The 16792-nt window shown below is 31.3% G+C and overlaps 1 protein-coding gene across 1 annotated transcript in view; it reads left to right on the top strand.

Annotated features, from left to right (window-relative positions):
• LOC126885299 (uncharacterized) overlaps positions 1-16792 on the top strand; it is a 120908-nt gene that overhangs the window by 30112 nt on the left and 74004 nt on the right. Inside the window, exon 2 of the mRNA XM_050651815.1 lies at positions 14674-14864. Within this exon, the coding sequence (XP_050507772.1) occupies positions 14674-14864 (191 nt within the window). The remainder of the gene's footprint in view (positions 1-14673; positions 14865-16792) is intronic.

The raw sequence follows: 16792 nt of genomic DNA, 5'->3' as shown, positions 1-16792 counted from the left end.
TTGTTCTATAAGTATATATCCTTGGTCCCTCTTTTATCTTTTTATGAGCCGCTAAAAATGTGGAAAATTTTTCTATATGATTCGCTTGTCTTTTTTGTTTGTTTCTGTAATAAATGATATTGATATTTTTTGTTGTTCTGGTTCTTTAGTAATGTCCTCAGTGTGAGTTCGCCAGCCCTTTAGGTACATTTCATTTTACAAAATGCATTGTCCTGTTTCGTCACCGTGGTCGTCGTCCAAGTGAATCATACGGTATTTCCTGTATTATGGAATTCGTTGCCATAATTGTTTTTGCAAGTAATGGGTGGGGATCCAATGTCTAAACCTGGAAAGTATTTTTTTGTTAGGGTGGTCTTTCCATATACCGATTGTCTTATAGAATTTAAAAAATCTGTCTTCCGCCTTCAGGACCATTGTGCAGTACCTTATCTGGTAGATCTGCGTTAGACCTTCACGATATTCGATAAAAATATCGATATTGTATTGATATCGTATCGAAAATCAATACGATACCGATACAATACATACCTTATCAATATTAATGTCGATACGACACTCATTATCTGAAATCAATACAATACTCTTGTATTGTCGATACGCTTGCCTCGATATTATTGAGAATATTGATATCGAGAAAAAAAATTATTATGGTGGAAATCATTATGTAGTAGTGTTTTCCCCGATTTATCTCGGTTGGCTAGAGATATTTTGTGTGTCCAAGCGACATCCGTAGCAGTCGAGCGGTTTTTTTCTGAAGCAGCTCCTAACAAATAAAACATGCTCTTTAAAGATAAAAGTATCAAAGAATTCATTTGTGTCTTGTGTGAACAGATAGATGAAGAGTTCCTTAAGGAATAATATTTGTGAACTTACAATGTATATACATAAATTCGGGTTCAAAACGTCCTCCGACGTTGTCCGATGCCTTGTTGCCAATATCTTCTATCATTGCAGTTTTCATCTTCTAATCCTCGTACACTCATTGATCGTCTTACTCCTTGTATTGACGTCATTCTTGGCCTTCCTCTTTACCTGTTGTCTGTAGGTATCAGGGTTGCAAAAAACATGTTTTTTTAATTTTAAACAAAACAAACGTTTTTTTTTTCTTTAAACGTTTTTTTTTTTGTTTTAAACATGTTTTTTTTTGTTTTTAAATTGTATGTTTTAAACAAATAAAACTTGTTTAAAACACATGTTTTTTTGTTTTAAACGTTTTTTTTGCTTTAAAAATGTTTTTGTTTTTAAATTTTATATTTTAAACAAATAAAACTTGGAAGAAAACATTGTTTAAATCATATTTTACTAAATATAATATTAATTGAAAGTGTTTGATCTATTATTATTATTATTCTACTAAATAATAGATAAGAAAACCAATTGCAAAATTAGGAGCTATTGCCTGGGGAACCCCAGTATTTACTATTTATAAATACGCATTACAAGTTGGCTATTGCAATAACGTCTATTGTCAGTTATTTTGTGCTGTTTCTGGTGGTGCTTAGTGTTTTTTTTAAACATGCAAATGATTTGGTGACCCCAGCTCATTTTTTGGTAAATTTTTCTTGATCATCGCTTTATTGAAAATAAACTTATCCTCCATCCATTATAAATTATCATCCAGAAGCATTTTAGATTATTATTATTACCATGCAAAGTGTGTACCCTTTACACCATAAATATGTTTTCTAAACACCTATATTGAAAATGTAGAACCATTGGCATGGTGGCGTTCTAAGAAAAATATAAATAGGTATACTACAGCATTGAAACTTGCTCAACAGATTCACACAGCTGTTGCATTGTCAGCCAACATAGAAAGACTCTTCTCATCATAAGGTTTACCATTCCAAACTACGTAATCGGCTAGGCCAGCGGTTCTCAACCTTTTTTACTCACCGACGCACTAACTTACTCCTTACAGATTCGCGACACCCTTATATGTACAAATTTTTGCTAGTGGTAGGTAAGTACAGATGAATATATTAAGTATATTATTTTTTATTTCGTAAGAACATAACAAGAACAATATGCATGATTGGTATATTATAACAAGTAAAAAAATATAAATAAAAATATCGTATTCGTAAATCTCGCGACACACCTGATAGGTTCTTCCGGCACACCAGTGTGTCGCGACACGGTGGTTGAGAACCGCTGGGCTAGGCAATGTCAAAGCTGCTAAGTTGGTTTCAATTTTTAAAGAGCTTAATTCCATCAGTGATGACGTGACTGATTTAAATTACAAGATTACTATGAGTCTGAAACAGTTTTGAGAAATTGATTAACTCTTCTTTGCAAAATATTTTCAGTTTTTCAATTTTTTTTGTGTTCAGATTATTAATAAATAAATAATATACATGTTAAAAAGTTTACATAATGTATTTGAGAATTTTTTTGATGTTATATTAATAAAGAAAATATAAAAAAGCACTTGTTTAATTTAAGTGTTTTAAACAAAAACTGTTTTAAACATAAGCAAACGTTTAAAACATGTTTAAAACAGTTGATTAAAACAAAATGTTTAAAACAAAACAACCCTGGTAGGTATCCACTTCATAATTTTCTTTGGCAGTTTCTCCTCCCCCATTCTCTGAACATGTCCGTACCACGTTAATTGTTTCTTCTCAATGCATTCTACGACCGCTTCCTGTAAATTTATTCTTCGCTTTATTTCCTCATTTCTAACCCGGTCCAATCTCGATGTTCTACTTGCTCTTCTTAGGGTGTACATCTCAGTAGCTTCTATTGTTATTTTTTGGTGTTCCTTTATTCTCTATGTTTCGGATCCGTATACCAATGTGCTCTTAATCATGGTGTTGTATATTCTCATTTTTCTTTGTTTCCCTATCTCGGTACTGCACAAAACTCCGTTCAATGATTTAATTATCGTTCTTGCTTTATTTATTCTGCTCTTAATTTCTGCATCGTCCGTACCTTCCTTGTTGAAATTAATTCCCAAATACTTACAGTTATCATATCTAGTTATTTTCTGATTATTGTCCAATATTATATCAGTTGAATTCTCACCTAGGCATAAATATTGTGTTTTTTCTACATTCATCTGCAATCCCCATTTTTCGTATTCTTCCTTCAATTTGCGAGTCATATATTCCAAATCTTCTTTATCGTTTGCACATATTATCTAATCGTCTGCAAACTGAAGGGTGTACAGGCAGGTGTTGTCGTCGATTTGGATGCCCATTCCACTGCATTTTCTTTTCCATATTGTAAGGGCTTTGGCGACATAAATCTTAAACAGACTCGGTGATATGCAACATCCTTGTCGTAGACCTTTGTTGACTGTAAAAAATTCTGTTATTTTGTTTTCTAATTTTACTGCAGATTTCATGTCACTGTATAAATTTTGGACAGCTTTTATGAGAGTAAAGTTTATGTTGGAGTTTTGCAGTACTTCCCATAGTTTCGGTATCGGTGTATTGTCATATGATCTTCTTCTTCCAATGTATTGGTTTTCGCACGTTCTTATTTTAATGTTTGTATTTGTGCCTCTAATGTTTCTATATATTTCTAAGATATTGTTGCCATTTCCAAATCTCTTTCCTTCACTTCTAGATTCTTAGTAAGTTTTAAAGGTTACAATGTAAGTTATTCTATTTCTTGTATATTTTAAAAGATTTGTTTAATAAAGATAATCTGCGTTGATCTTCGTCTATAAAAGGGGGCTTCACGAGTGCTATCAGGTGGGCCAGCTGAACTCTGGTCTTTTGTAGAGGTATTACTCCACCATCCGTTCTCTTTATTCCTGGCTTAGGCCCGGCTGTTGCAGTTATAGAGCTCCTTAGCTCAATTCAAAACTAGCACAAGCAGAGTTGTTTATATTTTCGATTATAAAATTTTCCCTCATAAAAAAATTAGTTCGCCTATTTTCCTAACAGGAAGAAATCGAATGAAAACCGAGAACTTTCAAGATAAGATATCTGTATTAAAATTGAGCTATTTGATGAACATATTAGACATAATAAAAAAATGTGAGAAATATTTATTCCCTGCATATGAAAAATACACATACTGAGTAAAAGCCATACTTTCGGAGAAACGTATCGCAAACCTCGTAACTCAAAATATTCAATATTCTGCAGCATCCTTGTTATTATAGTATATTATGATCTCACTAATTTAAATAAACTAGTAATTCCTATATTTACCAGCAATAGTATATTTGTATATAAAAATTGTACATACATATTTATTTAGCTCGAATCAAACAACACTCGTATTTTGGTTGCATATTTAGACCAGGGCGGATCTGTTTTGAGGTGGATGTGAAAGGTGGCATTCGGATTTTTGCAGATAAAGTTAGGTGACAACTTTAATAATTATAATTGACTTATGCTCCTTCCCAAATATGCCCGGAACATTAACAAAACAATAAAAATATTTAAAAATTTCGAAAAACATCGAATTTTTTCTGCTTTATTTCCTTATAACTTTAAAACGATTCATTTTGGAACAAAGTCGTTGGGAAATAAAATAAAGATAATTAAATTTTGTATGACAGACGGCTTGTTAAAAATGTCCTAAATTATTACCCTTTCTGCAGAATAGCAATAAATACAAAATAAGGGGGCAAAATAAGCCTGTTTTTGTTCAACGTTTTTCAACCACTTTGGTTGCATTTAGAAACCTTCGTAATTCGCTTTCAAAATTCTTATATCATGCTTAAACCGTCCACCAAATTTCATTAAAATCGACCTAATAGATTTTGCATAATAATTTTGCAATCTAAATTTTTTAAAAAAGTTTCAATTTTTTTTACATATAAAAAAGCGCTCTAGCTTGTTTATATACTATATCTCTTTTTCGTATCTCTTATCATTTTCGAATTACATGGAGAAAAAGAAGATTTTTAAGAAAATTTTAAAATGGGCTCTATAATTTGATCTTATTTTTTTCAAAAACCATTCATTTAAAACTAGTCCAACTTTTAAAACATAGAAATAACACTATAATAAAAAGTATTCTAAAAGGAAAACGATGCATTTAAATTCTGATGGATGAGAGGTTAAATACAGGGTGTTTCATTAATAATTGTCCATGTAGTAACTGGAGAAACCTTAGCACAAAATATGAAAATTTAACCTAAAACACTTAGACAAAATGTGGTTCCTTACTGAGTTACAGGGTGTTTTATATAAAAATTTAAAAATTATTTTTGCTCAGCATTTTAAAACTGTTCGACGTATCCTTTTAATACTTGTCAGAAAGTGCAACTACTATATACCCTACTAAATTATGAAAAACAAACGTTTCGAGCTACTACCAGAGGCGTACGACAGGGGATAGTGAATGGTTGACCCTTCTCAAATTCTACGCCACTAGAGGAATTACTATTTTAGGGCCATTTTTAGAGTCTCCAAAACTTTATACGTAAATAATATACTCTTCATTGGTAACGATAAAGTTATTATTTTTCGAGATATTTGAAGTTATATATGAAACTGCACAGTTATTTTGATTAATTTATGATATGATTCATATGATTAAAATTTAAAAATTATTTGCACCCAGTACTTTAAAACTATTTGGCGTATCCTTATCATACTTAGCAGAAAGTGTAGGCACTGTACACCCTACTAAATTAAGATAAATAAACGTTTTTAGCTACTACCAGAGAGAGGCGTACGACAGGGGATAGTGGCTGGTTGACCCTTCCCAAATTCTACGCAACTGACGAAATTGCCATTTTAGTGTAATTTTTTGATTTTCCAATACTTTTTATGTAAATAATATACTCTTCATTCGTAACGATAAAATGATTAGTTTTCGAGATATTTGAAATTAAAAATGAAGCGACACAATACATTAATCAAAATAACCGTGTCATTTCATTTTTAACTTCAAAGATCTCGAAAACTAATGACTTTATAGTTACAAATGAAGAGTATATTATTTTCATAGAAAGTGTTGGAGAATCCAAAAATTGAACTAAAATAGCAATTCCGCCAGCGGCGTAGAATTTGGAAAGGGTCAACCATTCACTTTCCCCCGTCGTACGCCTCTGGTAATAGCCAGAAACGTTTGTCTAACGTAATTTAGTAGTTTGTACAGTACCTATACTTTCTGCCAAGTATGAAAAGGATACGTCGAAAAGTTTTAAAGTGCTGAGCAAAAATAGTTTTTAAATTTTTAGATAAAACACCCTGTAACTCAGTAAGGAACCACATTTTATTTAAGTGTTTTAGGTTAAATCTTCGTATTTTTTGTTAAGGTAAGTAATCGACAATAAGTCGATGTCTTAAGATTAAAAATGTATCACATGTGGATGTATGTCATCCTTGCTCGGAATTAGCACAAGGTTGTGATCAGGTGAGAGGTTAACAACCAACTGTGAGTTGGTTGTTAACCTCTCACCTGATCACAACCTTGTGCTAATTCCGAGCAAGGATGACATACATCCACATGTGATACATTTTTAATCTTAAGACATCGACTTATTGTCGATTACTATACAGCTCATAATGTAGCAATAATGTTATTTTGAGGTTTTACACCTATTCAAGTGGCTAGTTTCAATTACTTGTACACTGGACGTTTACACTGAGGATGGTCAGTTTGACCGAAAACGTTTTGTACAACCACTCCCTTGTGGATGAATTATAAAAAAAAAATTTTTTTAATAAATTTATAATATACCTATATACAACAGAAGTGTTTACTTCATTCTACGTTGTCAAAAAGTAATGAGTTTTCAAAAAAAAATTATGGAACAATTTTTGCTTAGAATTAGGTTCTCTAGCCGCTTTCGCGTCTATTTTAACCAAAAAATTTTCCACCCCTGAGGAGGGGTGGAAACCACCCCCAGGATAAAAGCGCACATCCCCATAGAGTAGACTTTGTTTCTTGAGCTATTCCCTACTTACTGTGAAAATAGCAAGTAAATCGATGAAGTAGGACTGAATTCGGAGCCAAATACCCTCATTGACTGCCCTAATTGTGTTTATAAATAAACACATTGAATAAATAAACGAACGATTTCTACCAATTGGAGATATTACATATTCCATGTGAAGAATAAACGTTCACGAAATTATTTAAAACGTTAATTTACACAAACTGAATTAATAATTTACAGAATTTAATTAACAATATACTGAAAGTCTACTAATTACATAATTACAATATTAAAACATCATGGATTCTATGCATTTACTCATTTACTGGCCGACAAAAAGTGGCTACTCTTTAGATTTCCAAAAATAAAAATTCATTGGAAGTTTTATGCACTGTTTCATATGGTAGGGGAGCAAAGTATGCTTGCAGTCACTCTAGCGTTATAGGGACGTATTGGGTTGTGATTATTTGGTCCATAAACCAAAAAAAGTTAAGTAAAATTTTCCATTTTAGTGAGGACTTTCCATTTTTTAATTTAATTTTTTTATTTCCAACAATCTTTTTTACGATTAAGTCGCCATCTATCCATAATTCAAAAAAATGTCTCGAATAAAAGTATTCTATCAGCATTTCAAATTCTTTTACCTTTTACTTTTTATAGAAGACCAGGTGTATCTACTCTTTTCTATGGAATCCTATATTTCGTTAGTAGTCACTAACATCGCCAGAGACGCTAAAGTGATATTAAAGATACAATTGTGAAATTAGGTATTAAAAACAACTTACTAGGGTGAGATTTTCGTCATCTACAGGGTGAGTTTTTAGTGCGGGATCGGTCGATAATTCCATTACGGTATAGAATATCGAAAAAAGTTATTTAGAAAAAATGTAGGCAATGATATTCTCCACGCTTGGAAAATATGTCCATTTCTACAGGGTGATCAATAACAGCGTGGTATATCAAACATATAATTTTTTAAATGGGACACCCTATATATTTTTTTATATTTATATTCCCCTCATAATTCTTGTTCATATAATTTGGGTTTTGCATTACTATACAGAGTATTTAACAAGTTATGACCATTTTTATCTCGAAATCCCTATGAGATTAACACCCTGTATATAAAGAAGTAATTCATAGACAATAATTTGTTTTATGTAGTAAGATAAACAATATACTGTAGTTTTTAAATTAAGTCCAATTGAAATCATTGACGAATGTTTGTATACAGGGTGAACTACAAAACCAAATTACGATTTTCTCTATTTTTTTAAATGGATCACCCTATATTTTATTTTTCAAAAATATTGTACTTATTATACTCTTTCATTTTTATATAGCAATCCCTATATCTAAACTTATTACTTTCGGAGATATGTTTAGTTTTCTTCAACTTTCGGGAATACATTCAATTTTTCTAGTAGAAATAAGTTAATGTTGAATGATAATTAAACAAAATTATTTTTATTCAATAAATAACTAACACAAAATATAAACCATAGCAATATGCAATGAATGTATCAATAAATGTGATATTAAGGAATTATCATATTTCCCTAATATACAAGGATCATACAATTCCTACAAAAAAATATAGGTAACTTGTTTATAATAAAATTACAAGATTATTTTTATTTAATAAACAACTCACATAAAACATAAATCAAAACAATATACAACTAATTTAATAGTTTTTAGATTATTATATCAACAGCATTCTAAGCCAAGAAGTTTTTAGTAACACATTCCTAATTGCAGATTGTTACCCGCAGTTATTATCTAATAATATAATTTTCATATTCATTAATATGCATCAAGAAATCCCTACTTTGTTAACATTCAAACTAGGTGATCTATAAATGTTTAAGGTGATATTGTTAGAGATTATGTGATTGGTCCACATTTTTTGACGGTTGAGGTTTTTATACGACGGTGCTCCAGTTCTTCCAAAATTGATTTTTTTCAAGTGGGGCTATATAAAAAACCTTGTATATCAGAAGCATCCAACAACGCTTGATGATATGAAAAATAGAATAAAAGAAGCTTTTAATAATATTGACTTACAAAAATGTTAAAAATGTGGCTCGGTGATTTGAATATCGGTTACAAAATTGCATAGACGTTGAAAGTGGTCATTTTCAACATTTATACAATTTTCAACTTATATCCTTAACATCACATTAATTGGTACATTCATTAAATTTTGTTATGGTTTATAATTTTTTTGTTAGTTATTTATTGAATGAAAATATTTGTTATATTATTACATAATACTTATTTGTTAAGTTATTTATATTTTATAAGAATTGAATGAATTCCCGGCAAATGAAGAAAACTAAAAATATCTCAGAAACTAATAAGTTTAGGTATATGAGATGCTATATAAAAATGAAAGAGTATCATAAATACAATATTTCAAAAAAAATTAAATATAGGGTGATCCATTAAAAAAAAATTGAGAAAATCGTAATTTTGTTTTGTAGTTTAAAAGTGCTTATAAAAATGAATGTTCTACTAAAAAATTCTTGGCTTAGAATGCTGTTGATATACCAATCTAAAAACTGTTACATCAGTTGTATACTGTTTTGATTTATGTTTCATGTAAGTTAGTTATTGAATAAAAATAATCTTGTTATATTATTATATACAATACAAAGTTTTTTTTTGTAGGAATTTTACGATTCTTGTATATTAGGGAAATATGATAATTTCTTAATATCACATTTATTGGTATATTCACTGCATATTGCTGTGGTTTATATTTTGTGTTAGTTATTTATCTAATAAAAATAATTATGTTTAATTATCACTCAATACTAACTTATTTCTACTATAAAAATTGAATGTATTCCCGAAATTTGAAGAAAACTAAAAATATCTCGGAAAGTAATCAGTTTAGATATAGGGAATGCTATATAAAAATGAAAGAGTATATTAAATACAATAATGTCGAAAAATAAAATATAGGGTGATCCATTTAAAAAAATAGAGAAAATCGTAATTTGGTTTTGTAGTTCACCCTGTATAGAAATATTCGTCAATGATGTGAGTTGGACTTAATTTAAAAACTACAGTACATTGTTTATCTTATTACATAAAACAAATTATTGTCTACGAATTACTTCTTTATATACAGGGTGTTAATCTCATAGTGATTTCGAAATAAAAATGGTCATAACTTGTTAAATACTCTGTATAGTAATGCAAAACCACATATTATATGAACAAGAATTATGAGGGGAATATAAATATCACAAAATATATAGGGTGTCCCATTTAAAAAATTATATGTTTGATATACCACGCAGTTACTGATCACCCTGTAGAAATGGACATATTTTCCAAGCGTGGAGAATATTATTGCCTACATTTTTTTTAAATAACTTTTCTCGATATTTTATACCATAATGGAGTTATCGACCGATCCCGCACTAAAAACTCACCCTGTATGTAGATGTTATATCTTACCCTAGTAAGTGTTTCTACATTCTGATTCCGTACATTTTATCTTGCATTTAGTAAAAGTAAAAGTAATTTAAAAATTTTAAAAATGTAAGTTTTAAGTTTTACATTGTTAAAATATTTTAAATTTAGAAACATTTGTCCGCAGACTGCTCGTTTACACTGTACACAAAAGTTTGTTGTCATTCTTCTTAAATGGCTAGGGCATAAGTAGCATACTGTCCGTTTTCTTTCGATAGGATTATTCGGTTGAGAAACTGATTCTATATTTAGGATTTCGTTTATATCCTGTCGAATATTGCGCCGTAAATTTAATATGTTTAATCTTTTGCGCATCTATGACTCAGCAAGACTTTTGCCCAAATCAAACATAAACTGAGAGTGGAAAACTGGCTTCCTATTTGTTTTGCGCGAATTATGGAAATATATCACATATGATTGATAGTACTTATGTTTATTAGCCCTTAAAAAAACACACAGTATCCATGGTAATGTTACGGTTGCTACCATGGACCGATTTTGTCAATTCCTTCACATAAAAATTTGTAAGAGGTAATCCTCCGGTATCGAATTTTTTGCCAAGATAGGGACTGGCATCAATCATATATTTGGAGAATGAATCGCAAAGCATATACACCAGGGAAATAAGGCAAAAATATACCATGTTCGGGACACTTGAGCAGCCAGGTTTCAAATGGATTTTTTGGGTACTATATACCTAATACATTATAAATACAAAAATGCCCGTCACAGTTCGGACGAGAAACTTAGTTATTAACAAATAAGGGTCAAAAATGGAAGTTTTTTCGTTTAAATCGCTACAGGTAAAAATATGGTAATTAAATATCTTATTTATAATATTTTTCGAAAATAAAAAATTTGCTATAACTTTTGCGAAAATGAATTTAAGACTTTCTTATTGCATGAAAAGTTGAGTCAAATAGTCCACACAATGCACAAAAAGTTTTAGGACGATTGGTCAATTATTTTAAATTTTATTCAATTTGTTTATCGCAAAGAGCTTTTTTTTCACAATGTTATTGTTCAGAAAATAATAATGATATAGCAATTCTGTGAAAATAGCATGAAAGTAAAATAGTCATGTTTTCAAAGTATTTAAAAAAACATTAAAAAGTCATTTTTATCACTCGGAAAACATTTTACTAAAATAGAGTCATTTTTGGCTTATAAACAATTTGAATAACTTTGTTAATATTGACTGTAGGCTAAAACTACAATGGGATTTGAAAAACTGGTATTTTTATACGAATTTTCAAATAAAAATTTTTCGCCTAGGTAAATTACGGTCAAAGTTAGCTACTTTTTTTTATTTAATTGACGGCTACTTTCTTTATAACAATTAAGCAACCTAACTAGAGCTATCTTGAAGTTGAAGATATATAGTTTATGTGTAAAAGTTTGAGTAAACTTTGAACCACAACAGAGTAATTAATAAAGTTTTAAAAATGGCGTCCGAACGGAATTAATTCGTGGTCGGTGGAGAGGAATTATTAAAATCCGTGCACTGAAAAAATGAAACTGATTCTGCAAACATATGCTGCGATATATATCGCCGTAGCTTGTTGATGGATTTTGATCATAATTTTTTTAATTTGTATGTACTCGTAGTCTTATAGAGTACGTTATGTACACACATCCCCACCTAACATTACAAAATGTTAGGGGGAACTCCCCTTATCACTCAGGGATATTAAACCGATATAGATTACGACCGATTCTAAGACCTACCGAATATACATATATAATTACATAAAAATCGGTCAAGCGGTCTCGGAGGAGTATGGAAAGTAACACTATGACAGGAGAATTTTTTAGATGTAAATATATAGATGGCTGTTATAAATAGGGGTTTTTGATAAAAGAGTGAAAATTAAGGGTTGTATGTATTTTTTATTTCTACATCATATAAAATTAAGGTAGATAATTTTGTCCAAAAAAATAAAAAAAAATGTCAGGGATGCAACCCCCCTTATAACTTATGGGTATAAAAATAGATTAAGACCTCCTCTCCTCCTATAGGATATACGTGTAAAGTTTCATAAAAATAGACCAAGCCGTTTCGGAGTAGTATGGTAACTAACACTGTTACAGGAGAATTTGATGTATATAAAAGTAACCGCGAATTAAATAATAAAAGTGGCTAACTTTGAGCCGAATTAACCTAGGCAAGAATTTTTTTGTCAAAATTCGTGTAAAAATACCAGCTTTTTAAATTCTAAAGTATATTTACTATATAGTCAATATTAACAAAGCTATTCAAATTATTTATAAGCCAAAAATGACTCTATTTTTCTAAACTTTTTTCGGAGTGATAAAAACGACTTTTTAATGATTTTTTCAACACTTTGAAAACATAACTATTCTTCTTGCATGTGATTTCCACAGAATTGCTATGTCGTTATTATTTTCTGAACAATAACGTTGCGAAAAAAAGCTCTTTGCGATAAACAAATTGAATAAAATTTAAACTAATTGACGAATCGTCTTAAAATTTTTTGTGCGTTATATGGAATGTTTGACTCAACTTTTATTGCAATATGAAAGTCTTAAGACCATTTTCGCAAAAGTTATACCACATTTTTTATTTTTTAAATTTTAGTCTTATATTGCCATTTTCCGACGCAAAAAATGATCGGACTAAAATTCAAAAAAAACCATTTTAAACCTTGGCTGATCTTCTAAAATAAGATTACTCTAAATAATATATATAATTACCCTATTTTTACATGTAGCGATTTAAATGAAAAAACCGCTATTTTTGACCCTTATTTGTTAATAACTAAGTTTCTCGTCCGAACTGTGACGGGAATTTTTGTATTTATAATGTATTAGGTATATAGTAGCCAAAAAATCCATTTGCAACCTGGCTGCTTTTAAGTGTCCCGACAAAAACCTTATTTCCCTGGAGTAATAGCAATCTTTATGCTTGTACATAGACGGCTTATGTTACTATTGTTAACACTAAAGCGTCGTAATATTTACGACAGGATACCTAGTTCACACACTCCTTCACAAAATTTAACTGACCTTTATACACCAACGTTACTCTAGTACTAAAGAACTCTGGAACCCTAGTTCTTGGGATTTTCCGTTGCTCAGAAATTTCGCAGAAACAGTATTAGCATTCTAGGGTTAAAATAGTTTTTTTCAATCTTTGCACATGGATCTAAAATTTATTCTGAATATTTTTTGAACACCTTACCACCCAATCGAATGAAAAATTTGAGTTGTGTTTGGACCCTCCTCAAGCACATTTCCTGGCTACGTGCCTGAAAAGAGTATATGGCGTGAAAGCATATATACTGAAAATCAGTACAATGCCAAAACTGGAAAGTTTTGATATCACATTCCTTGGACAGACAAAGTGAGAAATGAAGAAATTCTAAGACAGGTAAACATGGATCAAGAGTTGATAGACATGGTGAAACAGCGAAAAACATCTTATCTTGGGCACATACATAGACACAGTAGATATAGCTTCTTACATCCGATAATGGAAGGCAATATTGTGAGCAGGCGGAGTCCTAGTATACGACACAAATTATGTGACTGAGAAACGTCAAAGAGTAGACTGGGTCAGACTTCCATTCACTAATAAGAAAAGGCTAAGATAGAGAAGAATATGCAGAAGTCATCGGTAGAAGAGGGCATCTGAAGAAAAAGGTATAAGAATCTGTTATTTTTAAGCCCGAAATATTTCCAATATTGGAAAGTGTGATGAGAACATGGCTATTACTTATTAGAATTTTAAATGATAGATGTGTAACGAATACCGTTAGCCAAAGCTTCCTTGGCTATGTACATATTACCGACGATTAGTCAAAGGGTTTGGCAATATCTCCAAGTCTTTAACAAAGTTGACAAAAGAGGGCACAGAATATAATGAAGTGAAGAGTGTGAAAGGGCTTTCGAACAACTACAAATGACTCTGATCGGTGAACCAGATTTAAGCTCTGGTTCCCAAGAGGTAGCGTGGGTTACCCCACACCTAACACCACTGTAGCATAGTTTAATAAATACAACTATAGGTTTGAATTTATATACGACTATTTATTGACAAATTTACAGCTCGAATTTATCTTAATGAGTAACTTAAACTAATATCATCGCTTCTTATATACATAATACGTTATTTCTAGAAAAAGTATTTCTTATTTCCATCGCGCGGTATCGTAATTTCGGGAAAACTCCTCACTCCCTGCATCACGCCACGATGAACAGAGAACACGTTCTAGAATACGTTCGAGTTGGGACCGTTATATGGCGGAGGTCCGAAATAACCTTATTCGTTACAGGTGTTTAATATATCTTAAAATACTTCTTTCATGTTTTAGGTCAATGGGCAAACCTATACGTTCATGCTAAAAAGCAATTAGGTTATACGACATCCACAGTATTATCCAGAAGTTCACTTTGGGAAAGTATTACAATAGAAAATTTACGATTAACCAACTTCGTAACATACTTCATTCCTACCTGTATAATTTCGTACGCGATATACTTTGGACTGGGAGGATTTTTACATGTATGTATAAAAATTATTTTTTGTTCTGAAGCTATTCATATATAGTTGTGGTTAATTCCGATTAAGGATATTGAATATTTATTATTTGGTACTACAGTGAGATATACTTAATTAGATATGTAAACTTTTTTACTTGCCTGATGATCAGTTTTCAACTTCCATATTTTATTTTAATTTATTTAAACTCTTCTAACACACGATTAATTTATAACATTTATTTATTGACCGTCAAATTATACTGATATGGCATAATATTGCTCCCTCCTTAAGAGATGGTTCCTCCTTGAACGTTGTTATCCCCTATAATTCTCTACTAATCCAATTGGCAACTTTGGCATGGCTAATTTTTACTTTTTTTCCCACGTGCTCCCTCAATTAAAGTAATGTTTCCCATACATATTGATGGGTGGGTAGTGGGTTCGTCAGTTCATCATGGGCATAAGTAATACTGGCCGGAATGGTATGGGCCAATTAATACTCATTTCATGCCACCATTAATTCCTTAAAAATGAGGTCAGGCATTATTGGTCTTGGTTTACTTCCACTTTATACGTCGTGGTCTCTTTCGAATGCCGACAGCCTGTTATAGTGTACCATCATCGGTTTTCCCACCAAATCTTTCTTATTTAATAGATGGCATCGTTATTTGTCTCCCAAATAAAGTAGGACCTTCACAAAACTACTGCAACTTGGAAGAATAACTCTGTTTCTTCCTTTGACTATATAGCCAGATGTATGTATATGTTACGGTAAGTATGATTAATTGGAAATTATTGATAATTACCGGTTACTATTAATACAAACCGACTAGCTAGGTAGAAGTAATAAATATGCCAGAATTAATCCTATCGACCGGTAATTATTAATAAATCCCGGACTAGAACGGTAAATGTGATATATTTCAATAGTATTAGGTCCGTAGAAGCTTGCGGAGTGTAGAGAGGTTTATTTTTTTTAGTCACTGCGACATACTAGAGCTAAATACGGCGCATAGCGCATACCATACCACAGTGTAGTCAATCTGTAGTTGGAAGCGGCCACTGTGTAATACACTATTTAATGTATGAATGTATGAAATACATAAGGCTAAAGTAGGACTAAAAAACAACCTTACCTCCTGGTACTTTATCCGAAATCAGAAGAATATTTAGAAGCGATAATAGCAGATCATTCTGATGACGCTGATGACGGAGCAAAGCACCGTGGTGATATGGAACTCAACAGTACAACCGAGGATTCACAGTTAGCGAATATTGAAGATACAGGTAACACTAACAACAGGTAATCGAACATAATGCGTGTGCGATAAAATGTCTGTCAATGAGGAAGACAATGCCAGTATTGGCGGTAAAGAAAATGAGGGAGACGATGAAGATGGCACTGAAATTGACAAAACTTCAAAAGCACACTCGGGAGACTCGGGATCTTGCTAAACAGTTACTTGTAAAAGAATCTGACAAAATGTTAAAGCATTCTAATGATTGATTCCCTGTTGAAAAAATAGGTTAAAGTGTTAGAGTGCGAATTCCAGAAGTTGATAGGCCGATAGCCGAAACATTATTGCCATATTATTATTTCCGTTATATGGGCTATTCCACGAATATACGCCTGTCTTGGATTATCGCGAAAACGAATATTTTAGTGTGCAACATAAGAAGTGCGAAAATAAATGGCTCTAATAATTGTTCCAATAAACAACAACGTATTTTGCAATTTACTTTCGTTCTTCATAATTTGCACAGTAAAATATTCGTTGTCGCGATAATCCAAGACAGGCGTATGTTCGTGGAACAGGGTATAGATGAAAAGCTATACAAGCTAGGCAATAAGCATGGCACTTTAAAACAACTTCATGCAAGAAACGAATTTACCACCTACAAGAAAACACTTATTTTGTCAATGAACCGCCTGATACTGAGATAAGTCTC

Source organism: Diabrotica virgifera, chromosome 5, assembly GCF_917563875.1.
Source record: "Diabrotica virgifera virgifera chromosome 5, PGI_DIABVI_V3a".
Classification (NCBI taxonomy): domain Eukaryota; kingdom Metazoa; phylum Arthropoda; class Insecta; order Coleoptera; family Chrysomelidae; genus Diabrotica; species Diabrotica virgifera.
This window is presented reverse-complemented; position numbering and strand designations above follow the sequence as displayed.